This window comes from Crassostrea angulata, chromosome 7, assembly GCF_025612915.1.
Source record: "Crassostrea angulata isolate pt1a10 chromosome 7, ASM2561291v2, whole genome shotgun sequence".
NCBI lineage: Eukaryota > Metazoa > Mollusca > Bivalvia > Ostreida > Ostreidae > Magallana > Magallana angulata.
Genome location: NC_069117.1, coordinates 2,371,584 through 2,397,781, shown reverse-complemented (window position 1 = coordinate 2,397,781; position 26,198 = coordinate 2,371,584). Strand labels below are relative to the sequence as shown.

Below are 26,198 nucleotides of genomic sequence, written 5' to 3'. Positions count from 1 at the left end.
ACTGGGGGATGATGCAGGTTCTCGGCCATCACACTGTACAGTAGGTCCTGGAAAAGTTTTGTGTGGTTTTATGACCTCTACACTAGTAGCAACTCGAAAAACGTCACAATTTGCCAGATATTGTAATCCTGCAGCAGAGAGGGGGGATGATAAATAAAGTTGTTCATATACTATACAGTAAATTTATAACTAGTAGTTTATGTTACACCCTTGGTACATTGGAATGCTTTTATGATGTAATAATGAAGTGCCTGTAATACCCTGAACTTTAGGTCTATTGTAAAACATAACACAGATGCGATGTGTCTGATATTTTGTCGGGTTGATAGTGATTATTAATAGCACAAAGGCCATTCAATTTCTGCCGGATTTTATACTCGATCTGATAAAAGATTACCAAGTGTTAGTCTTAAAGTGGCTGTTCTACGTCACTTATCCTTAATGAAATGAGCAGTCCACATAGTTACTACTCTCAGTACCTTGATTGTCAAACTTTGATGCCCTCTCACAAGGTATGTATTGTATATATATTGCAAGATGGGTCCAATAGATCAATAGTATTGATAAAATTATTGATAATGCATGTACATGATTGTTATTTATCGATAATGCAAATATTTTTTTATAGCAGCATACCGGTATTATGTACGGTATATACTATTTATTTATATTTATGTAACAGTTCTGGATTAAAAATATACGTATATTTAGGTCAAAACAAATCTCTCTCTCTCTCTCTCTCTCTCTCTCTCTCTCTCTCTCTCTCTCTCTCTCTCTCTCTCTCTCTCTCTCTCTCTGAGAAATGAAGAGAATGTACCAAAAGAATAACTGGGTTTTTTTTACACAAACAAATAAAATGAAATTAAGGTATAAAAAATGAAAATATACAACTATCCAATACCATTAAAAAAAAACCATCTTAAATAAATATCACAACCAAAAACATTTTCTTACACATTCCAGTTACCACACAATACTAGTATTTCAATGATATCAACTGCAGGCCATTTGCACAGTATACATGTATATAATTTCTGTTTATGCTATTGAGTTTGTGACTTTGTGTAGCTACAGTATTGCATTGCTCCGGCAGACATATTCTCTTTTGAAAAGTGGACAGGCATAGCCTACATCCACATTTTGAGAAGTGGACAGGCATAGCCTACATCGTAGGCTATGCCTGTCCACTTCTCAAAAGAGAATACGGCAGATAGAGCGATTATCATATATAATGGACTAGCACTCTTCGTTTATGGCGATCCTGTCTAGACAAAACCATTTATGTTAAGACTTGACATTGTGTCTAGAATTCATCATTGATGAATAGTCCGGCATCTTGTCTAGACATCCTCTATAGTGAAGAGAATGGAGATCCTGTCTAGACATCCTCTATAGTTAAGAGAATGGAGATCCTGTCTAGACATTCTCTTTAGTGAAGAGAATGGAGATCCTGTCTAGACATTCTCTTTAGTGAAGAGAATGGAGATCCTGTCTAGACATCCTCTTTAGTGAAGAGAATGGAGATCCTGTCTAGACATCCTCGTTGATGAATAGACTGACGATCTTTTTACAATAAGCTTGTCGTCTAGACATCATCATTAATGTATACACTGACGATCGCCTCTAGAATTCATCAATGATGAATAGATTGGCTATCTTGTTCAGACATCATTATCATTGATGAAGAGACTGGCGATCTTGTTTAAGAATAGACTGCCTCTACTAGAGATATCCTCGTCGGTGAATAGACTGGCGATCCTATCTAGACATCTTCGTTGATGAAGAGACTGGAGATCTTGTCCCGGTTTCTGATGCCGATGATCGCGCACAGGGAGAGGACGATCGTAAGGATGATGGCCCCGCCCACCCCCAGCAGGGTGTAGTTCAGCGCAGTGAAGGGGCGGGTCACGTACTTCACATCATCTGTAAAAAAGACGATCCCAGGATCAGTGACAGACCAGGATTCTCTCCCCTTGATCTGTGTGTAATAAACATTATAACGGTCGCTGCGACAAAATTAGGTCATTTTATCTACTAATAGGCTATTGTTTTAACCCCAATGTTAAAAGGTCCAATTTAAACTTGGCTGGTATTTTAAGGAGCTTATCGTTACATACGACCGATACACACCTCTTGTTTGACCTGCGTAAATTTGCGTCACAAAGTTAGACTTCAAACACACCGGTGAGGATTAACAGATCTTAAGAAGTTGATTATGCGTCCTTGACCGAACTCAATCTGAGTTACATGTATGTCTAGCCAATTTACGCGCTGTTTATTCAGATAAAAAAGGGTTTTGTTATTTGTTTCGTTATTCCAAGATAGAGGAATATCCCAAGGATTTAATTGTTGACAATGAATTTGAACACTTGTATGTAAAAACAAGAGTTTTACACAATGAAATTTTGATGAAAAATAATAATGCTAATGAACAATGAGTTCCATAGGATAAAACTAAACGTAATTAATTTGAAAGGTGCTGGGGATGAGCGATTTTGATTCGTTAAAAACGTAATTGTGTACATCCGAAAAGTTTTTATATTGAGCGATCGACTCTGCGATTAGAACGTGAATTCGTTCTAAACGTGAAAGCTTCAATCATATTTTACTGTAAATAATAAATAACATTATGTCTTTAACTGGTTTGACCCTTTAACATCAATGATCTTTAAATTTGACCCTCGACCTTAGATTTATGTCCTGTCGATAAATGACATGAAGAGCAGCCAGACACTTAGAAAACCAGAACGCTACCCTGGACCACGCGAACACACGCACACTAGCCGGGCGACCACCGGGCTACCCTTACCGTTTGTTTTGGCCCAATACGCTATCTTGAATCCTCTGTAGTTATTGTCTGAGTCATCAGAGGAGAAGGAGATCATGAGGGTGCTAAACTTGGAGTTGAGGGTGGAGGTTGGGTAGCCTGACCCACACCACGAGGCTAGCTCGGGGTACAGGCTGCTGATACCTAAAAAAAAACAGTGGCCTCAATAGTAGACTGTGCAAACAGTAGGTCACCAAGTCTTATATATTGCAGTGTATTCAAAAGTGATGTCGTTTCTTATTCATAATTCTGTGAAAATAAATTTTATCTCAGTGAGACTATATCTATTTCAACCTAAGTTACTCAGTAATCTGAGTAAAAAAAATTGACCTCTTACCGATTGATATGGCGTATACATGTAGTTAATTTTGTATTCAAGCGAACTGGTATTTTGCCAATTAAAATGATAAATATATAGGTAGTAATACGTACCGTCGTAAACAGAGACGACGTCATTGTAGCAGGCCAAGGACGGCTGAAGGTCACTGTCCGTGACCCGGATGTAGACGGAAGGATTATAGATGGAGCCACTGGCCGAGATCATCCACGTCATCGAATTAGAACTGTCGATAGGTTATAATTACTGTCACTATACATTATAATTACTGTGATATTACAATAATTACTGTCAGTACAGTTTAAGTAAGTACTGTCAGATTACAATAATCATACTGTCAGATCGTGATAATTACTGTAAGTGTATGGTAACTGACAGTACACAATATTAACGCTCAGTACTCTGATGATGGTTTCTGTTGGAATACACTAATTATTATGAGAATACAATAAATACTGTCAGTACAGTTTAAGTAAGTACTGTCAGATAACAACAATTACTGTTATTTCGTGATACCGTAATTACTGTCGGCGCGTGATAATTACTGTAACTGTGTAATAATTACTGTCAGAACACAATATTAACGCTCAGTACTTTGATGATTGTTTCTGTTGGAATACAATAATTACTATCAGTATACGATAATTATTGTCAGTACGTTATATTACTGTCAGTGCAAATATAATTACTGTCAGAACACATTAAATACTGTCAGTACAGTATATTTGGTGTCAGGGTACAATGTTTACAATAATTACTGTCAGTATACGATAATTATTGTCAGTACATTATAATTACTGTCAGTACAGTGTATTAGCTGTCAGGATACAATGTTTACAATAATTACTGTCACTATACTATAATTTCTGCCAGTGCCTTATAAATACTGTCAGTATAAATAACGATTGATTTAAACAGGTTAAATGAAAGATAATAGTCCATATATGATTATTCAAATTTTAATATTGTATGCAATGTTTTAATGTCGTGGGCGAACAATGGGATTTCATGTTAATTATACAGACTCTACTTTTACAAGAGGTACAGAGAGCTGAAAAATAAAACAAATAAAAAATTGTTTTGCAGGTAGTGTAAGTGTACTCACCTTCCGTAGAATTGTGGGTAATTAGGCGAGGTTATGAACTGAATGGTTTCATTAGCTACCAAGTTCTTGGTTTTTGCCACTGAAATATTGAGAGGCGAACTCCATATATTACAATACAGATAAATTCAAGAAATCTCACAGCGAATATACCATAATATGACAATAAGTTTAACCCCCATTGATAGGTTCACTGCAACATGATAATGTTTTGGTATCTTACAAAAAAAAATGATCTTCGTGACAGTAAAATGTCAGAGGCGTGTATTAATAAGTAAATACATGTAGTACAGTGGATATAGTTTAATTGCCCGAGCTATAAAATAGAGCTTACTGTATTAAAATTAGCAAAATCAATTATACGTGTAACTTCCTGAGCAAATCTAAAAATCACCCCCAAGGGGGGGGGGGGGTGTTGAGGAATTGAATGGTAAATTTGCCATGTAAATTCAATAATTTCAAATTTTCCAGGGGGTGGGTGTAGTTCGCATCTAGATCCGTGCATTACTTTTAATACACTTTAGCTTTATCACTGTAAAAAAATTATTATGCATTGATATATGCTGATAGTACCAATTACTTACCGACAAAGTCAGAAAGGAAGTCAATGATAAACGGTATGAGGAACACAGTTTTAGAGTCAAAAGTCAGCATTGCTCTTATAACTGAACGGTCGCCTGCAATATCATGCCTTGTTCCTCTCAATTGATAGTATTCACACCATAAACATGTCTTCCTCACACATTCACAATCCCAGGGAGTTGGGAATCAAATCTGTGACATGGATACTCCAATGTGTTCATTTACTGTCACTGCTATTTCATTAATGACGTGTAGAATCAGATACCTCTATTCTCAAGAGCGAGATTATATTTCAATATTGTCATTTAATGTTATTCAATTGTTAAACTGCAAAGATGAGAGATTTAAAAAAGATCTGCAATCCGATTAACGCCATTTAATAATTCCGGGTTTACTTATCAGCGAAATTAAAATATTTTTTTTGATATCCATTTACGAATGCGATTAATTCAGATAATGAACAAGAAGGCTTTGTTGTGCGTTTTTAGCCTATATTGTGACTGCGGTCCGACTAGCTGATTCAGTTTACTTAATATATTCTATTCAGAGCTAGTTCGATCAATTGTTCACAATTTACATTCCGTGAATTTATTGTAGAATGAATAACAAAAACAAGTTTAAATTCTTCCGGACCAGTGCCGTGCTAAATCACAGCCCGTTGATAGGGCTTGTTGTGGCAATGAAGAAACTCGATCTTATCGTAACAAATCTTATATAACATCACAAAGAATACCAAACTTTACATCAAGGAACACATACATGTAATAAATTCGATTAAAATATTCAACCAATCGAAGAATACATCAATTATACTTTTGAAAAAGGGTTCGTAATTTTCATACTTATCAATTTTCAATGTATTTTTATAAATTCTAATTAATTACCAATTATTCTGGTTCCAATCAGAGGAAAATGGGAGGGGCTGGGTGGCAAGAAGTAATTTTCCAGATATGATTAATCTAAACATGTTTTATTATTCGAGTAATCAAATGGATTGGGTAACATGCAAAGCCTATACTATACATGAACACATTCATACCTACATTTATAAACGCACACCTCATTTAATCATACCGACAATATGATTCTAAAAGGATCCAAGTCAAAAAGTTTAGCAAGTTTACATTGTGTTCGAGAAAATCAACATTTAATAGAGAGCAAATGGGGTTATTAGTTTGGTTTTTTTTTTTCGTACTTGGACAAGACAGTTGTAGGTCTAAGAACTAGATTTGAAATGTCACAGATATATACAAGTATAGTGCGTTGTTCGAACTAATTAGATTTGCTCATAAGAATCGATGAAATATTGATGGGACCGGGATTTGTTCATTTCCCTAATACACTTTAATCATAGCCTACAAAAAGATCGAGTTTGATTAAATCTTTGACTAAAAGTGTGCATCCCTTTTCTGTTTTATTTGCATGTACATGTATGTTGTTCAGTTAACTAATTATGTAGATATTGAATTTTTTTACTGTTGGCCCGCTGCAAGTTAGTAAGCTTATGTAATAAATGGCATATTAACATTTATTAGTTGCTTCTTACTGATTGTCACATTGTGTTAAAATTATCTTGACAAGCAAAATATATACATGTATATACTTACTATTTTGGTATTTAAACAGGATTATTTTATTAATATTACGTTGACATGCAAATCTTAAATAAAATATCAATCGGGTGTTAAAGGGACTTGGACACGATTTGACTTCAAATTTTCAAATCTTATTTTTCCATTTTCAATGTTTATATTGATAAATATAGAAGTTTATAATGCCATGTCAAAATTTGAAAGTCAAATATCAAGTTATAAACAAGATACAGAGTTCATCATTCTTTGTTTTGTAAACAAAGCTCGAATATTGTCATTTTGTACATTTGTCTTGTATTGGTGTAAGTTTCAATCAAGTGTATCTTTCTTTTATTGATACATGTAATAGTATTTATGAAGATATTGAATAGTTTAAATTGTTTTTTTCATGTCATTTTGTCTAAGAAATGGTAATTCTCTACATTACATTTTTTGTAAACAGCTATAAGACTCGAGCTTTGTTTACATAAGTTCAATCAGTTCTTACCTCTGTATCTCGCTTGCAACTTGACTTTAACATTCAATATTTTGGTCAATCATTTAAAATGCACCAGTAAACCATTTTATACATAAAAAATAAAAATAAAATTTTTGATCTCAAATCGTGTCCAAGTCCCTTTAATATAAACAAAATACATGAAACTAATGTGTCATGTATTTATAAATACAATTTTGTCCGCATATCGGCCTATGACTTTCAAGATACTATAACGTTGAGAAGCAACGTACATGTATATATATATCCTTGTGTGCCCATATTTCGACAGTCTTAATCTATAGGTCCTCTTTTCAGATAAAATGAGCAATAATTTTGAAAGCTAAGATATTTATCATGAATATCAATCATAGCTTGCTGTGTTAACATAATTTGATTAACCTTTTTACATTTTTCATTTCAATATACAAAGTATAAATTCATCAACAAAATTACGGGGGCCGCCATTACTGGGTCCTAAATTCGACGATTGCTCTACATTGTCTTGTCAGTTAAATTCATTCTCACAACATCACTTGTTTTTCATTAATGAATCTTTGGTCCTTGCAGACGTTACACCATGTGTTTCGTCATAGAGTTTATAGTTTTGTGTTAAGATGATTTAAATTCAGGGTAATGGTGGATTAACAAAAGTTGCTGTTTTTTGTGAGGAAAAATTCATAAATTAATTTCTTTCTTGTTTGAAGTGCATTTTAATAAATACTAGGCCAGTTGATTGCTAGTCTATCATAGTATCATATGCATGCGAAATTTCTCTTATTCCTGCGAAAAATAGCGAGATGTAAACAAAAGATAAACACCGTTGAAATTTGGACCCTGTTGATTTTAGGACCTTCGACCATACGTCTGTTAATATGAGCTGCATATATTAACATAATATATTTACATCTACAAAGTATTAATCCCTCTATTTCTTACGGAAACCTATAGTTAATTCATAGCTCTATCGAAACAGCCAGACTGAAATCTACACGCCCCGTTTATCGATTGGTCGAAATCTACAGCTGCTGAAACTGATAAAAAAAACTTACAGGGCAGATATAGACACGCCCTGTTTATCGATTGGTCCAAACCTACAGCGACCTAGAAAAAATCACGGACTGCACGAAATAATCATGACGATGTCTGACTCAAAGTTTCACAGGAGGCGATATGGCTGTTTCTTTTAGCTAACGTACTTACGTACATTGACAGTAATTTAGTGAATTTTACTTACTTTTCATAATCAATTTATCAATTAGCTAAAAGAAAGATGTTAAAATAAACAATAAAATGCTTTCTTTGATGATTCATTCGGGTTATGAATGTAGCGATCAATGCAGAAAAAATTTACATAACCCGCTAACGCGGGTTATGTATTTTTTCTGCAATGTCGCTACCTTCATATCCCGAATGAATCATCAAAGAAAGCATTTTATTGTTTAAATAACATATTGACATAAATGAGTCGAATATATATGAATACTTGAGTCGAGAACAAAAAGAAATAGACACACGGAAGAAGACATATGATCAGGTCTATGTACGACGGAGAGCTAATCAATATTTTCTGCTTAGTAAAAACACATTTTTGTCAATGAAGTAAAACTTTGTTATTCTCTCTTACCTCGAAGTTCAGAGGATCTAATCGAAATTAGTAGTTCTTTTTCCATGCAATACAGGTATCATTTATTAAGAATATGTAAAAATTGTATACTTAATAGAATTGAAGATGAAGAACATTTTCTTATCCAATGCAGCAAATTTACAAAAGAAAGAGAGGAACTATTTAATTTAATTTTATCTAAAGCAAAACATTTTACTAGTGTGCAAGATAAACAAGAATTATTTTGGATTTTAAACTGTGAAGAATTAGATATATTAAACTCTCTTGGTAAATTTTTACAAAAGGCACTCATTTGCTTTAATTTGTATTTCCTAGTCAAATATTGGTTTTTAACTTTTCAATCATATGATCGATAAACTATTTCAGATTTGTATGTACATTTGTATTTTGACATATATATGTATGGTGTTAAACATAAATATACAGAAGACATTGTATTCAGTGTACACACACACACACACACACACACACACACACACACACACACACACACACACACACACACACATATATATATATATACACACTATTTAAATGTTCATGTCTGTCCTAGCTCTTTCAATCATCCAACTCTTTCCCTTTTGTATATGTTTATTGAATGTTTTATGTTCATTGGATGTTGCATGTGCAATCTTCATGTTGCCCCTTGAGGGCCCTTACTTGGTAAATAAAGAAATTGAAATTGAAATATATACATGTGTATCCTTTTTTTTTTTAATGTCCCTTTATATACCCCTCCCCTCCCCCTAAAAATGGCGAAGGTGCAGTTTCTTCAAATTTCATCTTTAATGGGAAAATTTGAGGAAAAAAAATGTCTGTTCCGAGGGCACCCTCTCCCCCGCTCCCCCCTTCCACCCGATGCTTCTCACTTCAACTAAACTTGCAGGTGGTTTTTGTCATATATTTGTAAAATTTGTAGGCGTAATTTTTGTTATTTTTTTAAAATAATATTTTATCCATCTATTTTACATTCGTGCATCTAGAAAGCACACCATATTTGTGTCACATGCGCTTTTTTTTTTATTTCCGGAGAGAGAATTTTTTCGTGTCACGTGACATCCGTCAAAACATAAACAAACATGATCATCATACAAATGAAAGCCGGCGATGTGTCGGTAGAGTGCAGAAAGGACTCATGTAACGACATCGATATATATTAAACTCACACAGAAAATAAATGAAATCTAAAGGTGTGTAAATAATATCATTGTTTCCACTGCTGTGTTTTGAATTAACCCAAGGCTTCGCCAGTCACAAGACTTTCTTAAGCATGCCCTTGATCAGGCCAAAAATTTGGGACATCGTTTTCACGTGACTCTGCTTCACTGCTTGGCTTGACTTTTCAATCAATTGCAGGTGGATTAGGATATGGTCTGATTTAGGCACGTTTAGGATACCTAATTGTGCTGAGGAAATTCTTTGAAAAATGGATTTCGTATGTATAATGCTGTGTATTCAGATATTATAAAGTTTTAAATCTAGGAACACAATATATTGGTTACAGTCGGTGCCTAGGTAATACACGGAAAAGTTTTATGTGTATTAAACTATTTTATGTTACTAGTGTATTCTATGACTGTATGCTTTAAAGATAATTAATTGTCAAAAAAATTAAATATATGCATGGTTTTTTTTCAACATTGAATACAATGTTGAGCTGTTCCAGAAAGTTAAATGTTCATCAAAGTGCAAAGTTATACTCAATAACATATTGAATTGATTGAATTATTGGTCATTCTTGAACCTGTGGTTGTTACTAAATCCACTAAAATTGATTTCCTTGAATCTTGATAAAACACACCTCAATATCACATTCAATTTGATTCCATTTCAGACTCTCTATACGTAGTAATGTACTTGTTCACATAAAATAAGAAGGTTAATTTATTCATGATATGTGTGTACAGCTGTGAGCATGACCAGGGATTTCACCCCCTTGTTAAACTAAGGAAGTCTAAATATTGTATATCATAGTATATTATAATTATATACTGATGGGTTGTTCTCATGCCCAAAGTTGTACTTTCTGAAATAAACATCATGAACTGACTACTAAGATGACAGTTAATTAGTGGTATGATTTATCAACAGGTGTCCTCCCCCAGCGTTCCTATGTCTGTTGACACCAACTCCAGCAACGGGGACTCCATTCCTGATGTTGTGGGACATTCCGAGACTAGCGTCCACAGAGTACGGCGCTCTGTACAGAACGACGACGGACCATACAAAAGACTCAGCACATCGCTCAAGATCGACAGCGCTTCCGACTTTGGTTCTGGACGTGCGGATGACGAAGCCAGGGGATTCACACAATCAGAAAATGACATTGAGTCAAATAAAATACATCAAAATTACCTGGTATGTCTGAGGTTTAAAACTACTGTGGAATCATTAAAATTCGTGGGGGCCAATTTTCGTGGAATGCTTAAATTTTACAGGTTCATGGGGACGTAATTTTTTTGGTATTCTCATATACAAAATGAAATATGACTTTATTGCCTTAATTTATTAATTTGTGGAGGATGTTAATTCGTGGATAAGAGGTACCCACAAATTTCAAGGAAATTGAGTCACCATGAAATCTAATGATTTCACACTTATTACTTTATTGAGTAAAGAGGTATTTATGTTTTGCTACATTTGACATTTGAGGCTGTATATGTTAAATCATATCTGAATCAAGAAGATTGACACATTTATTATGTCTCAGTTTTGAAACTGTGCCCTAGCTTGCTCTCTTCACAGTCTTTGTAATTTAGGAATACATTGGTTAAAATGAAATGAATTAAAGTCTTTGTAAATATATATATAGTTCTTATCTGTACTATGTAGAAATCTGCAAGCATGCAGGTTATTTTTTATTTAGAGAAAGTCCCTCAATCCATTGTCATGAAATATATCACTCTTTTCTTAGTTTGGATTTAAGAAGTGGAAAAGTCATGTGACCACTCGACCTCTATCGACCCGATCAGAGATTGTCCAGAGTCTGTATGCCGATATCAGCGAAGTCAAAGAAATCAATGGTATGCATAAGGATCAATGTTTCGTAATCAATCTGTGAGTAATGTTTTTATGGTAATTTAATACCAAAAAAAGGCAGAAAACTCACTAGGGCACTTGGACAATTCTCATTCAATGTCAGATTATCAAACATGTCCGACACCTCCTTATGTACCGGTATATGCATAAGCATGTTATCAGAGGTTACTGAGCGATGGAGAGTAATTCTCAACATATCATTAGAACGAGAACTCAAGCTTCCCTTTGTCATGCTCTCAGTCCAAAGTTTGAGTGATCATGGGAATTGTTTCATTGTACATGTACATACAAACACTGCATGGTGACACTTTCAGAATGTTTCTATCGTTTGCTGTAGTCAAAAGAGATGCATGTATGAAGTAAGATAAGAATAAGTCCTGTACTTAATAATCATCAACTAATTAAATCTGTAGCCAACATGGCAATGGATGTATCTTTTTAAAGTGCATTTTAACTTCAATAAGCACAAATTACCATACAGATATATTTGTACAGAATGCCTAATGTTCTGGAATGATTGAATGTTATACACATTGAACATTCTACATCACATTAGATGAGTCTGTCTATTTTCTTTGTGTCTTATTAAAGTCTTTTTCACATCTTTTACAAGTATCAGAGGATGCTAAAGAAACAGGTGAGAGGGGAATATATACCCACATTGTGCCCCCCTACCCCCTGGAGGTGTATGTTATTGGTTTCAAACTGCAGAAAAGTTTTGAGAGCATGCATGATGTCTGGATTATTCATATTTTGGAACAAGTTAAGGTCAGACGACACGTTCCTCAATTTTAGATAACCTTTTCCAGGAATTTGTTCATGGTTTACTACTACTTTGACAAGCTTTTTTGTTAGGGTACCTTACCAGGCATTTCTGCAAAATGCTAGAGTATGCAATTTCCTATATAATCTTTTTGAAAATACACTTGAATTGCTGATATAAAAATAAATGCATCTACAGCACAGCGAAATTCACTATATTAGAACTATATCTCCGCCGGGGCGGGGCTTTGAACTGACGACCTCTAGAACCTATATGCTTCTGGCAGTGAGCTGCCACGGTTCTAACCACTCGGCCATCTAGACATATAACTAAACTAAGTCAAGTAAATTTTGATCATTTTTAAAGTAATTATAAAATTAATATTTTTTATTGGAACTCTTTATTACGAGGAGATACAAAAAAGATTCTCGAGGAACGTCTCGTCTGACCTTAAAAGCCTTTTACTTATAAATGTTTACATTCAAAGCTCAGCATTACTGATCCCATAATATATTGGACTGGTATGTGTGTTAATTGCCTATGATAAGACATACACTAACATATGTACATCTTTTATATATGTATTATGCATGTTCAACCCCATACTGGTAATATACATATACTAAAACCAAGGTTCAACAATTACATGTAGTTCCGTATTCTTGTTGGTTTGTTGTTTTTCTTCAACCCATTATTAAAACCCCAAAGTCTGGCCATAAAGCTGACATTTTTCATACTCTCTCACAGAGGATCACTGATATAACCTGAATTCTTCACAAACTAGGGTCCTCCATATCAGGAGATATTGTGTACCTCCTCCTTTATTATCAATGGGCTCATTCTCTAATGCATCTATATTTGTGGGAATTTATTCGTGACATTTATTTTCAGTTTCTACCTGTGGTTTTTGGAACGTCCTGTATGCGGTGCTGTTTGGGTGGTGGGTTGCGGTGGTGTACTTTGTGGTAGGAGGATTGATGTATGCCACGGTCATTGGCAAAGACTATGGTAAGCCAGTCCAAAGGAATGATCCATTCAAATTTTCTGAGAAAAACAAATCACCATATGTTTTCATGCTCTGATTTTCGTCATTTATTTTCAGCTTTCTTCTGCTTCAGGATGGCTCATTATTTTTTGTGGCCATTTGGAAAATTTGTTTACTTGGTAAATATTTGCATCTTATATCCAAGTAGCTAACATTTACTTTTGTAATTAGATAAATAAAAGCATTAGATGTTATATCTGGCATGTAGTTGTTTCAGTGCTTACATGGCGGCATAGTTCTAAAGATTGAACAGTCACACTTAGTTCTTTTGACCTTGACCTCCAGGTAAAAGATGACACCGAGGTCACGTCTGCTAAAGTGAGTGCCTCCAACACCCAGGAAACAGAAACGAGTCGTCTTCTGAAGGATTCCTCCGACTCCAACACCAGTGACGTGTATGTCTGTGAGGGATTCTGGGTATGATCATTCATCATTGTTATCACTTAATTAAGCCTGCAATGATTGCTTAGAATTGCTGAATTCTGTATTAAGAAGATTTACAACAACCTTACATTGACATCAAATCATTTTACATGGTAGTGAGGATTGAAGATAGTGAATATAGAACTATTGTATGTGACTATGTTGTACATATGTATTACAGAGCCGGGGTGTATCAGTTACTGTGCTGTCAGGGCAGTGGTACATACATGTATATATCTATATTGCTTTACAGGGCCGGGGTGTATCACTATAATGACTATCTATATTGTTTTACAGGGACGGGGTGTATCACTATAATGACTATCTATATTGTTTTACAGGGCCAGGGTGTATCACTATAATGACTATCTATATTGTTTTACAGGGCCGGGGTGTATCACTATAATGACTATCTATATTGTTTTACAGGGCCGGGGTGTATCACTATAATGACTATCTATATTGTTTTACAGGGCCGGGGTGTATCACTATAATGACTATCTATATTGTTTTACAGGGCCGGGCTGTATCACTATAATGACTATCTATATTGTTTAACAGGGACGGGGTGTATCACTATAATGACTATCTATATTACTTTACAGGGCCGGGGCGTATCACTATAATGACTATCTATATTGTTTTACAGGGCCGGGGTGTATCACTAGAATGACTATCTATATTGTTTTACAGGGCCGGGGTGTATCACTTCAATGACTATCTATATTGTTTTACAGGGACGGGGTGTATCACTATAATGACTATCTATATTGTTTTACAGGGACGGGGTGTATCACTAGAATGACTATCTATATTGCTTTACAGGGACGGGGTGTATCACTATAATGACTATCTATATTGTTTTACAGGGACGGGGTGTATCACTAGAATGACTATCTATATTGTTTTACAGGGACGGGGTGTATCACTATAATGACTATCTATATTGCTTTACAGGGCCGGGGTGTATCACTATAATGACTATCTATATTGTTTTACAGGGCCGGGCTGTATCACTATAATGACTATCTATATTGTTTTACAGGGACGGGGTGTATCACTTCAATGACTATCTATATTGTTTTACAGGGCCGGGGTGTATCACTATAATGACTATCTATATTGTTTTACAGGGACGGGGTGTATCACTATAATGACTATCTATATTGTTTTACAGGGCCGGGGTGTATCACTATTATGACTATCTATATTGCTTTACAGGGCCGGGGTGTATCACTATAATGACTATCTATATTGTTTTACAGGGCCGGGGTGTATCACTATAATGACTATCTATATTGTTTTACAGGGCCGGGGTGTATCACTATAATGACTATATTGTTTTACAGGGCCGGGGTGTATCACTATAATGACTATCTATATTGCTTTACAGGGCCGGGGTGTATCACTATAATGACTATCTATATTGTTTTACAGGGACGGGGTGTATCACTATAATGACTATCTATATTGTTTTACAGGGACGGGGTGTATCACTATAATGACTATCTATATTGCTTTACAGGGCCGGGGTGTATCACTATAATGACTATCTATATTGTTTTACAGGGCCGGGGTGTATCACTATAATGACTATCTATATTGTTTTACAGGGCCGGGGTGTATCACTATAATGACTATATTGTTTTACAGGGCCGGGGTGTATCACTATAATGACTATCTATATTGCTTTACAGGGCCGGGGTGTATCACTATAATGACTATCTATATTGTTTTACAGGGCCGGGGTGTATCACTATAATGACTATCTATATTGTTTTACAGGGCCGGGCTGTATCACTATAATGACTATCTATATTGTTTTACAGGGACGGGGTGTATCACTATAATGACTATCTATATTGCTTTACAGGGCCGGGGTGTATCACTATAATGACTATCTATATTGCTTTACAGGGCCGGGGTGTATCACTATAATGATTATCTATATTATTTTACAGGGACGGGGTGTATCGTACGTGTGGCTTATCCTAGGACTCCCTCTCATTGTCGTCACACACATTGTTGTCATGTCTGTCACCTGGCTTCTGGTCATCAGCATTGGCATGTCTAAAGTAAGTTAGAGAATGCCTAAAGTAAGTCAGAGAATGTCTAAAGTAAGTGAAAGAATGTCTAAAGTAAGTTAGAGAATGCCTAAAGTAAGTCAGAGAATGTCTAAAGTAAGTTAGAGAATGTCTAAAGTAAGTTACAGAATGTCTAAAGTAAGTTAGAGAATTTCTAAAGTAAGTGAAAGAATGTCTAAAGTAAGTTAGAGAATGTCTAAAGTAAATTAAAGAATGTCTAAAGTAGGTCACAGAATGTCTAAAGTAAGTGAAAGAATGTCTAAAGTAAGTTAAAGAATGTCTAAAGTAAGTCAGAGAATGTCTAAAGTAAGTCAAAGAATGTCTAAAGTAAGTTAGAGAATGTCTAAAGTATATTAAAGAATGTCTAAAGTAAGTCACAGAATGTCTAAAGTAAGTTAGAGAATGTCTAAAGTAAGTGAAAGAATGTCTAAAGTAAGTTAGAGAATGTCCAAAGTAAATTAAAGAATTTCTAAAGTAAGTTAGAGAATGTCTAATGTAAGTTAAAGAATTAAAGTTTATGTGACTTTTTCTTTGGGATGTAAAGTTCTGTTGGTGTACTTTTAGGTACATTGGCGTACATTACGACAGATCCTGTATCTCCCGCCGAATGAGGTGAAGACAGGGGACTCCTTCGTGATGGATCTGGTAGGATATATCCCAAATGTTACTTCTAGTCCACAATCAAAGCATGAGATACAGTGCACAGTATTTTTATGATAACAAAAACCTTAAAGTCATTAATGTAAATATATCATATTTCATTTCCTCTGGAGAGGGTGGGCTAAGTTCCTGAACTTGTGTAAAATTCTCAGTTGTATAATTGTACAATAAAGATATGTTAAAATCAATACTTTAGGTCGAATATATAAGAGAAACCTTCCAGTTTCTGTAAACACCTGAGTGATTTCTTCCTCGACCTGTTTGTAGGACACGCGGAGGAGGAAGAAGAAGGGCGAGATCCTGATGTACACACACAATGCGGTCAATCTGTACTACTACAAGTACACAGTAGATGGCATGAACATCATCTTTGTCAGTATCCTTTGTCACCTCAGCCAACCAGAGGCAACCAAAGGGAAGAAACTCTTCCTAACTTGTAGGGTATCTCCAACACACTCACAAGGAATGCTGTCATTGTAATGTGTTGAAAATATCAATGAATTACTGACTTTTGTTTGATTTGTAATGATTTACTCTAGAAACCAATATAAGGAGCTCCTTGTCTCTTGATTTAGAAGTATGCCTCATCAAAATGGATTATATTTTAACGCTGCAAATTTTCTTGTATAGTCCAGGTGTATACATTTGTATATAGTCCTTTATATCTATAATATTTTAGCAATCATTACGGCAGTGATATAACTATGTATTATACATTTGAAGACTTGAGAACTTGATCTTTTTCCTTACCTAATGTCAGATCTCTTATTCTTTGTGATTCTCTCACTGATTCTTGGATACACAGATCATGAAAATAAGCACTATTCGGGAGTGACGGTAAGACAAACTGAGTGAACACTCTCCACTGAGTTTCTTCATTTATGATGAGAGACAAACATTCTGTATAATTATGTCATTTGTTTAGGTTTTGAGTAGTGTAGATACTAATTATATTCAATTCAATTTATTACAGAAAGTGATTCTTGGTATCCTGGCCATTGTTCCTCTAACTTATTACATAGGAATGGCCATTATCTGGTAAATAACCAGGTCAATGTATTTTTCACTACATCAGTACTGGGAATTTTGCCTATTGTTACTGAAAAATGTCATGATATTAAACAGTTAAGATATTTGAGTCTTGTCTGTGTTTACACAAGATGTATATCTGACCTATTTCTGTTTCAGTATATCAGCCCAGAGTAGCTATGCATTGGGGGCGGTGCTGAATGCCACGTGTGGGACTGTGGTAGAAATGATATTGTCTGTGGTAGTCCTGAACAAGGGGAATCAATCAGGCAGTGCTTGTTATGTGGAGCTAGTCAAGTCCAACCTGGCAGGTAAGATTACTGAAATAAAGAAATTCTTATACTTTTATTCAAAATGGAGTAAGCAATGTTCATATGAGGAAAAATTGTGGCTTGGTGATATTTTTTTGCAAATAGTTGATTTGCTTTATGTGATTGGAAATGTTATTTGAGTGATGGAGTTATGGCTCCTGATGCTGCCCTGTTCTTTTACGTGCTCTGTCTTTTACCAGGAACCATCATTGGGAGCATCCTTCTTATTCCGGTGAGTCTTCTCTTACTCCTGATCCATGCAATGTTGATTAGTCAGGTTTTCTATACTATGGTGCAAACCATATTTTTTTTATTAATGACAAATTTTTGTGAATGACAGACAAATATATGTTAGGTAAATGTGCACAAAGTTTCCTCTTTTTTAATTCTTGTTTTTTTTTAAATTGGTAAATGACTCTGACTTCCTGGCCAATTCTTGTTTATTGTGGTTGATCCAGATGAAGTGAAGTGAATTTTATTGTGGTGCAAAGAACTTTTATTTTGACACTAGATATCTTTGCCTGACCTGAAAACATTTTCTGTGGCTTTTGAACACATTTAAAGGCACACAGAGAACCAAATGCACTTGATGTTAAAAACTGAGAGACTTCGTTTTACAGGTAGATTATTTCTGGCACATGTACTACGTTGTATAATGATACAGAATAGGCAACTATCTACCTGTAAAATGAAGTGTTTTTATGTCAAGTGCTTGTTTGGGGGACCTAGCTATATTAGCTTCATTACTTCTTGATGTACTAACCATCACTGATTGCCTCCCTTGGCAGGGCCTGTGTATGATACTGGGAGGGATCAAGTTCCACTCCCAGAGGTTTAACCACGCCTCCGCCGGGATATCCTCCCTGCTCCTGTTTGTGGCTGTCTCAGGTAAATCCGGGACTCGATTCTCCGATCCAAAGTTACATATCTGACTTCAGACATTGGGAATTTCTCATCCTATTTCTGTTTTCATTCTTAGATCAATATTATTCTGCTCTAGATCCTTTTGTCATTTCTTTGCATACAAATGAATTACCTACATGTTGAATATTTTGCCTTTCAATTGATATTATAAATTTTACCATATTTCCTAATTTTCACTAATTATGTGTTTAATTACTAATAAAAAAAATAGAGGCCTCCTTCTCACATTTCAGTCTCACAGTTAACTTTCTGATTATTAGCATTGTTGTATCGTTATATAGGTGTGTTTGCCCACACTGTATATTGTTATAATGTTATATAGGTGTGTTTGCCCACTCTGTATATTTTTATAATGTTATATAGGTGTGTTTGCCCACTCTGTATATTGTAATAATGTTATATAGGTGTGTTTGCTCCCACTCTGTTTGCCCGGATGTTTGGTGACTTGGAGTGTCAGAAGTGTGAGAGTATCATCTCCAACTCAACCCCCACCATGAACCAAAGTGTAGAGAGCTACTACCTCCACTGTACCCGCTGTCAGAGTGACCTGGTAAGTGACCAAAAATCGGGTCAGAGTACTACCTCCACTGTACCCGCTGTCAAAGTGACCTGGTAAGTGATCAAAAATCGGGTCAGTATTACCTCCACTGCACCCGCTGTCAGAGTGACCTGGTTAGTGATAAAAAATCGGGTCAGAGTACTACCTCCACTGCACCCGCTGTCAGAGTGACCTGGTTAGTAACCAAAAATCGGGTCAGAGTACTACCTCCACTGTACCCGCTGTCAAAGTGACCTGTTAAGTGATCAAAAATCGGGTCAGTACTACCTCCACTGTATCCGCTGTCAGAGTGACCTGGTTAGTGATAAAAAATCGGGTCAGAGTACTACCTACACTGTACCCAGTGTCAAAGTGACCTGGTAAGTGACAAAAAATTGGGTCAGACTACTACCTCCACTGTACTCGCTGTCAGAGTGACCTGGTAAGTGACCAAAATCGGGTCAGAGTACTACCTCCACTGTACCTGCTGTCAGACTGACCTGGTAAGTGACCAAAAATCGGGTTAGAGTACTACCTACACTGTACCCCTTGTCAGAGTGACATGGTAAGTGACCAAAAATTGGGTCAGAGTACTACCTCCACTTTACCGCTGTCAGAGTGACCTGGTAAGTGACCAAAATCGGGTCAGAGTACTACCTCCACTGTACCTGCTGTCAGAGTGACCTGGTAAGCTACTAAAATTCAGGTCCGAGCTACTTCCTCCACTGTACTCAATGTCACAGTGAGTGACAGTAAGTGATCAAAGATTGGGTCAGGTAGGGGTTCTTAGTCATTGTTTCATTCATTGATTCAATCAATTCAGGAGAGAAATAAAAATCAAGAAAAAGAAATTGAGAACTAAAATTTATCCCAATCTTTCATAAATATCTTCTAAGATTATTTTGGTTATATCTTGATGAGATGGGGAACTCATGGTGATTGATTAAGAATATTATAATAAAACTTAGAAAATATAAATAGAGTTCATAGTAGGGTTATGATTATGGGCTTAACCTTGTGAATGAGGTTGGTTACTATTTTGAATGTGTTCATTGATAGAATTATCTCTTGTTTTGTAGAGTGGTTTGGATGGAGACATGTCCCTGTACAACCTTCACATCAAACCGCTTGTGTACGCTAGCGCCATACTGCTGCCTATAGCGTACATCGTAGGCATGATCTTCTCACTGAAGACACACGCGGCCCAGATCAACGCTGACTACATGAGGAGTCTGGAGGAGGCCAATCACGAAGGTAAAGAACAAAAAGAGCCAAAATAGAAACACACGCTGAATATGATTAAAAAATATGCAATTTTGTCCGTTGTGACTTTATTTGTGCTTTCTTTGTCCCAGGGGAATACCAGGTAACATATAAAATAAGATAAACCTGAAATGCTCTTGTTTGGTCAATCTGTAGCTAAAAAGTTTAACTGTTCATTTTTCTAAGGCAATTTTAATGTATATGTTAAGCTCATGAAGGGCTACATCTGTATAACTATAGGGTAAGTTAAGAAGATTTCCCCTCTTATTACAGGACATCAACACAGTGTTCCCATGTGGTCACGCCTCAAAAGCCTGACCATCCTGCTGTGTTCTGCTACCCTGATTGCATTCTGTGCAGAGCTGGTCTCTGACAACATCAAGTCATTCTTCAAATCATCCGGTATATCAGAGGTAAGCCATGGTAGTCCACATCATTGTGTGTGACGATAAATAAAGGATTTACTGCTGCCATCTTTTGTTGGTACAGAGTATGTTCTGTTGTACCATCCACAATTTTATTTTTCTTTGCAGTACTTTGTAGGAATTTTAGTCATTGCCATGGTAACTGAACTACCAGAGATAATCAATGGGGCCCAATTCTCACTAGAAAATAATGTCAATCTTGGGTAAGTAGTAAATACAGTGATAACATACTTTAGAAACAGTGTTAAAAAGTGCATTTTTTAATTCTCTGTACCTCTGTTTCAGGATTGAGATCGGAACGAACACGGCTATACAGGTGTGCATGATTCAGGTCCCCATCCTGGTACTGATTGACCTCATTTATGTAAGTCACAGGTGTAACAGACGCAGATCATAATTGTCACTATGTAAGTCACAGGTGTACAGTACCCGCAACATTATTTTTTACAAGATAAACGATAGGATAGGATTCACGCACTATAGGATAGGATTAACACACGATAGAACAGTATACACGCACGATACGATAGGATGGATACACGATAGGAAAGGATAAACGATGTTCATGATAAACGTATGATCGCCATGAACATTTCAGCCCGAGATCAAATAACACAGAAAATAGCCGGTTCAATTAAAATACAACACTTGTTCTAAATAAAAATAAAATCTGTCATAAATACATTTCTTTCTGTATAAAAAAGATGATGCATTAAAAACGAATTATATTACATACAAGTTAAATAAATATTTACACAGATACACATTTCGCATATGATTTGTTACCATTGTTTTCATTACCGCATACCCTAGCCAATCGCCGAGATCATTTCAGCCCGAAATCAAATATCACACGACAAATAGCGGGTTTAATTAAAATACAACTCTTGTTTTAAGTAAATATAAAATATATCATTCATACTTTTTCTGTAAAACAAGAATGCATAAAAAAACGAATTATATTACATACAAGTTAATGTTTATGCAGGTATACACTCTGCGTACGATTTAATATATTCGATATACAGGTAAACATGTTACTTTGTTCCCAAGAACTTTGATTGTTTGCATTAAGTTTATATTTCCGCACCTTATAGATATGATTTACATTTTATATTGGTTAATTTTGATCTAAAGAATCAGGAAATTAGTATCATAATAGAGTTTTGGATAGGATTTTACCTTTCTTGTTAGATAAATTTCGAATACTGTGCTCTGGAAGACTTGCAACATTGAAATAAATTTACTTGCGTATGAAAAGGCACCAAGCGATTAACACAATAGGATAAAGGGAAAAACTGTTAAAATTGAACGATAAACCTGATAGGATTAACGCATGATAGGATAGCATTAACGCATGATAGAACAGTATACAAGCACGATACGATAGGATTAATACACGATACGATAGGATAGAATTGTAAGAAATAATGTTGCGGGTACTGTAACAGATGTAGATCATAATGGTCACTGTGTAAGTCACAGGTGTAACAGATGTAGATCATAACAGGTAGATCACTATGTAAGTCACAGGTGTGAGAGGTAGACCACATTATAAGTCATAGGTGTGATAGTGATAAAGCACTAGTCAAATCACTGTGAAAGCTGCAAGTATTATAGTACTTGTAGTAAGCAATATAGTTGATTCCATATGTAGGTCACAGGTGTGATAGAAGTAGAGCTTTAGTCATTTCACTATGTAAGTCATTAATCTAGAACAGTGCAATCAGATCAATGAGTTCTTAACAGCATGAAGATAGAATTTTTACAGAATACAATATTGATTTATATTTTTAGAATAATTTTGTGGTTTACATGACTTATTTTTTTTTTTTAGCCATTTAACCTGGTGATGGTGTTTAACGACGTACACCTGTATGCCGTCATATTCTCCGTGGTCGTCATCAACTATACCTTTCAAGATGGGAAAAGTGATTATTTCCAAGGTTTGTTATGTTGTTTTGCTTATGTTTTAACATATTTAACACATACAGTAAGTCTTGTTTTTTATAAGACAACCATCCCTAGGCTTATTCTCTAGCCCCATGAATGTTTCTATATGCATTGGTACATGTAACTATAATAATCCAGGATTTGTTTTTAGTTTGACTACTTTTATTTCCTTTTCTTTCTCACTTCAATTCAATAAATTTACTTGAGTCAGTACAATGTTCAATAATACTTATTTAAAAAGTTTTTAATGAAATACAACATGTAGTTTAATGATAAATTTCTAATAGGGTACCAGGTAGTAATGTGGTAAAAAAAAGCTCAGCTAAACAAAAAGCTGCAACATTCATGCAAAGTTGTTGTCTTTGTGTTCTCTCTCATTAAAAAGTTATGATTTAATTCATTTATCTTCCTTTATTTTCTCTCAGTGTTTACTTTGTGTTTTTTTGTTTACAGGTTCTGCATTATTCATTATCTACATAGTGATCCTGTGTATGTATTACTTTATGCCTATACCTGAACAGGTAAAATGTACATAAAGGTCAAAATTGTACATGAAGGATAAACCTGAGCATGTCCGACTTACCTTAACATGTGAGATGTGTAGGTGGAATATATCTGAACCTGTTGGATAGGCATTATAAAGTGAGGCAAACTGGATCAGGAGAGGTACCTGATTATGCATTTTATACATGTATACCTCAACAGGTGAAACCTGATCTGGGAATTTTATACCTGGGCAGGTTGGAATTACCTGATCAGAAATGGACTTATGGAAATTTACAGATATATGTGGTACTGTGCTTGTGTTTTTACATTTGGCATTTAATTTTAAGGAGGCCGATTTGGGTTATTTTGTGTATAAATTACAATAGTAAGCTCTTCATTTTTTTTACTATGTAATTTACACCAGCTCTAGTTTATTTTTGAAGTTTCAAAAAAGTCTACCATCTGGTTCTTTTAAGGGGCCGTCTCAAAATACAGGAACATTTACTGTAGGAATATGTAGGAAATTGTCATTTTTCAAACTTGAAGCAGATTAAAAAAAATACTACAATAGCGATTTTCCTCAAATTATGAAATGTAATTAATAATAAAATTTTCTACCTTATCTGTAAAAAAAAACTAAATTCTAACGTCTGGTTTTTTGAAGGGGTCATCTCAAAATGCACCAAATTTTACGTATATATGGAGTATTTCAAATGTAGATTGGTACTGTGACAATGGATTCATTCAAAAATTTAGAATAATAACCCTGATGATAGCATTATTCTGTATGTAAAATTCCAAAGGCATATGGGTTTAACTTTTTCTTTTATGTTATTTCTTATAACATACTCCATTTTATCATAAGGTCATTATAGCACTATGATAACGCTCATCAACCAAACAATGGAAAAGTGTTTAAAAAATAAAATTTTCCTTAAAAAATTGAAATATATAATCTGTTTTTTTGTTAATTGTGTTCAAAGGATATCGAAAAAAAAAATCATAAACGGTTTAAAAAAGCTGTATTTTACTAGAAATTAAAGTCGGCCTCCTTATATCTTTTTGACCAATTTAATTTTGGTCTACAAATGTCACTATGTTGGTATTTACTTATGTTTGCTGTTTGTTAATTTTTTGTACAACTTATTATACACAGAGGTGTAGTTTATGTTGAATTTTATTTTTATGATCATAAGAGAATTAACTTTATCACTTTGATATTACAATTTCATTGCATTTACTACATTGATCTGATACAAGCTAATAATAGCTATGCAACCTGTATTTATTTTTGTTTGAAGTTTATGTACTTTGCCTATTTATAAAACACCCCTTTTTCAGAAATTTGTGGCTCATGATTAAGTATGTATTTTACAAATGTTTAAGAGTGCTTTGATTTTAGAATTTTTATCAATAATACCAGAGACATTTTTTTTATAATATCAGGATTTTGTTAATCCTTTCTCAGCCATAACGCATTAAAAGCCTACCTCAGGATTTTATGATATAGGGTCTGCAGTGTTGTAGAAAAATGGTTCTAGACTATATTCTGTCAGCAGTGTAGTTGTATAATGGTTTTGTAGGAAGGTTCTGTGTTGTATTGGGACTCCATGGTGTAGTGTTTATTGAGAGTAAAGCATTCTGTACTCTACTGGAGCCTTTTCAGTATGCATGTTCTGTGCTCTGTTGGGAGACAGTGTTGAAGTTGAAGGTTCTGTGCTGCATTGGATAGAAGTTGTGCAGTTGGTACTAGATACTGTGCAAATATTTGAGATCTGTGCTACATTGGAACTTGGTGTTTAAGGCTGTGGGTTATGTGTTATATTTGGAGTCATTGTTGTAGTATGAGTTTTCTGTGTCATATACTCAGAAGTTGTTATATCTGGTTTTTAGCTGTGTTGAATTAAAGTTTTGTTTATGTGCGTTCTGCATTACATGAAAGTCATTTTTGTAGCAGTTGAGTTCTACGCTATATGTGGACTCAACATTTTAGTATATAGGTTTTGACACATTCAAAATTATAGTTTGTTGGTTTTCTGTTCTATTAGGATGCAGAGGTTGTTATAATTTGGTTTGTGCTGTATTGAATGTAAGTGTTATGTATGTAGGTTGTGTGCTACATATGAAGTCAGTGTTTTATGTGTGTTTTGTGCTATATTGTGAGTCAGTATTGTAGTATGTAGGTTCTGTGCTATGTTAGAAGCCAGTATTGTAATATGTGGTTTCTGTGCTATATTGTGAGTTAGTGTGGTAATGTGTGGTTTCTGTGCTATGTTGTGAGTTAGTGTGGTAATGTGTGGTTTCTGTGATATATTGTGAGTCTTTATTAAGTACATGTGATGAGAGAAAGAAAGAATGAGAGAGAGAGAGAGAGAGAGAGAGAGAGAGAGAGAGAGTTGGAAGGTCCAAATCAAATATAAGATAACTGTCTGAAGAGATGCACACATACATATCTGTAAAAGCTGTGAGCTGGACTCTAAGATTGCGCTTGTTACATGTACTTGAACATCGTGATTAGTACTAATTACGGTTTATGGTATTATGTAATCTTGGAAAATGATGCGGCTCATGCAATATATGGGTGATAGGAAGGCTTGGAAAGTTGTTTAACCGAATTATGCAATAAATGGAAAAGCCATTTATTGTTAAAAGAGGACTCGTTTGTCATGGGGGGGGGGGGGGGTCGAATACCGAAAGTCAGAGTACTGAGTCA

General features: G+C 35.1%; 2 protein-coding genes across 4 annotated transcripts; one reads left to right on the top strand and one right to left on the bottom strand.

Annotated features, from left to right (window-relative positions):
• Positions 1 to 45: 45 nt before the first annotated feature.
• On the bottom strand, positions 46 to 5,579 carry LOC128192854 (embryonic protein UVS.2-like). The gene is made up of 5 exons (XM_052865855.1): positions 4,851 to 5,579; positions 4,270 to 4,348; positions 3,260 to 3,390; positions 2,810 to 2,971; positions 46 to 1,923 (listed from the first exon to the last, which is right to left on the bottom strand). Exons 1-5 carry the CDS (start codon positions 4,918 to 4,920, stop codon positions 1,763 to 1,765), a joined length of 603 nt encoding a protein of 200 aa, XP_052721815.1. The 5' UTR covers positions 4,921 to 5,579; the 3' UTR covers positions 46 to 1,762.
• A 2,915-nt stretch (positions 5,580 to 8,494) lies between these two features.
• LOC128156601 (uncharacterized) lies at positions 8,495 to 26,198 on the top strand. Of its 3 annotated transcripts, none has more exons than XM_052818796.1 (21): positions 8,495 to 8,597; positions 10,634 to 10,900; positions 11,457 to 11,565; positions 13,236 to 13,352; positions 13,447 to 13,508; positions 13,675 to 13,806; positions 15,774 to 15,887; positions 16,461 to 16,541; positions 16,824 to 16,932; positions 17,317 to 17,393; positions 17,530 to 17,594; positions 17,745 to 17,896; positions 18,097 to 18,128; positions 18,685 to 18,784; positions 19,225 to 19,370; positions 20,438 to 20,612; positions 20,895 to 21,034; positions 21,155 to 21,249; positions 21,332 to 21,410; positions 22,884 to 22,992; positions 23,453 to 26,198. In XM_052818796.1, the coding sequence occupies exons 2-21, from the start codon at positions 10,655 to 10,657 to the stop codon at positions 23,533 to 23,535; spliced, it is 2,223 nt and encodes a 740-aa protein (XP_052674756.1). In that variant the 5' UTR covers positions 8,495 to 8,597; positions 10,634 to 10,654; the 3' UTR covers positions 23,536 to 26,198. The 3 variants fall into 3 exon arrangements, with proteins under 3 accessions (XP_052674756.1, XP_052674754.1, XP_052674753.1); XM_052818794.1 differs by lacking the exon at positions 8,495 to 8,597 and adding an exon at positions 9,601 to 9,732; XM_052818793.1 differs by lacking the exon at positions 8,495 to 8,597 and adding an exon at positions 9,601 to 9,977.

Excerpts from the sequence above, each read along its gene's own strand:
- LOC128192854 (XM_052865855.1), bottom strand. The coding sequence starts at position 4,920 with ATGCTGACTTTTGACTCTAAAACTGTGTTCCTCATACCGTTTATCATT. Across the intron at positions 2,972-3,259 it reads CGTCGTCTCTGTTTACGACG|GTATCAGCAGCCTGTACCCC; the intron begins GTACGTATTACT and ends GTTTTTTTTTAG. Across the intron at positions 1,924-2,809 it reads GTATTGGGCCAAAACAAACG|ATGATGTGAAGTACGTGACC; the intron begins GTAAGGGTAGCC and ends TCTTTTTTACAG.
- LOC128156601 (XM_052818793.1), top strand. Across the intron at positions 11,566-13,235 it reads CGAAGTCAAAGAAATCAATG|TTTCTACCTGTGGTTTTTGG; the intron begins GTATGCATAAGG and ends ATTTATTTTCAG. Across the intron at positions 16,542-16,823 it reads ACTCCTTCGTGATGGATCTG|GACACGCGGAGGAGGAAGAA; the intron begins GTAGGATATATC and ends ACCTGTTTGTAG.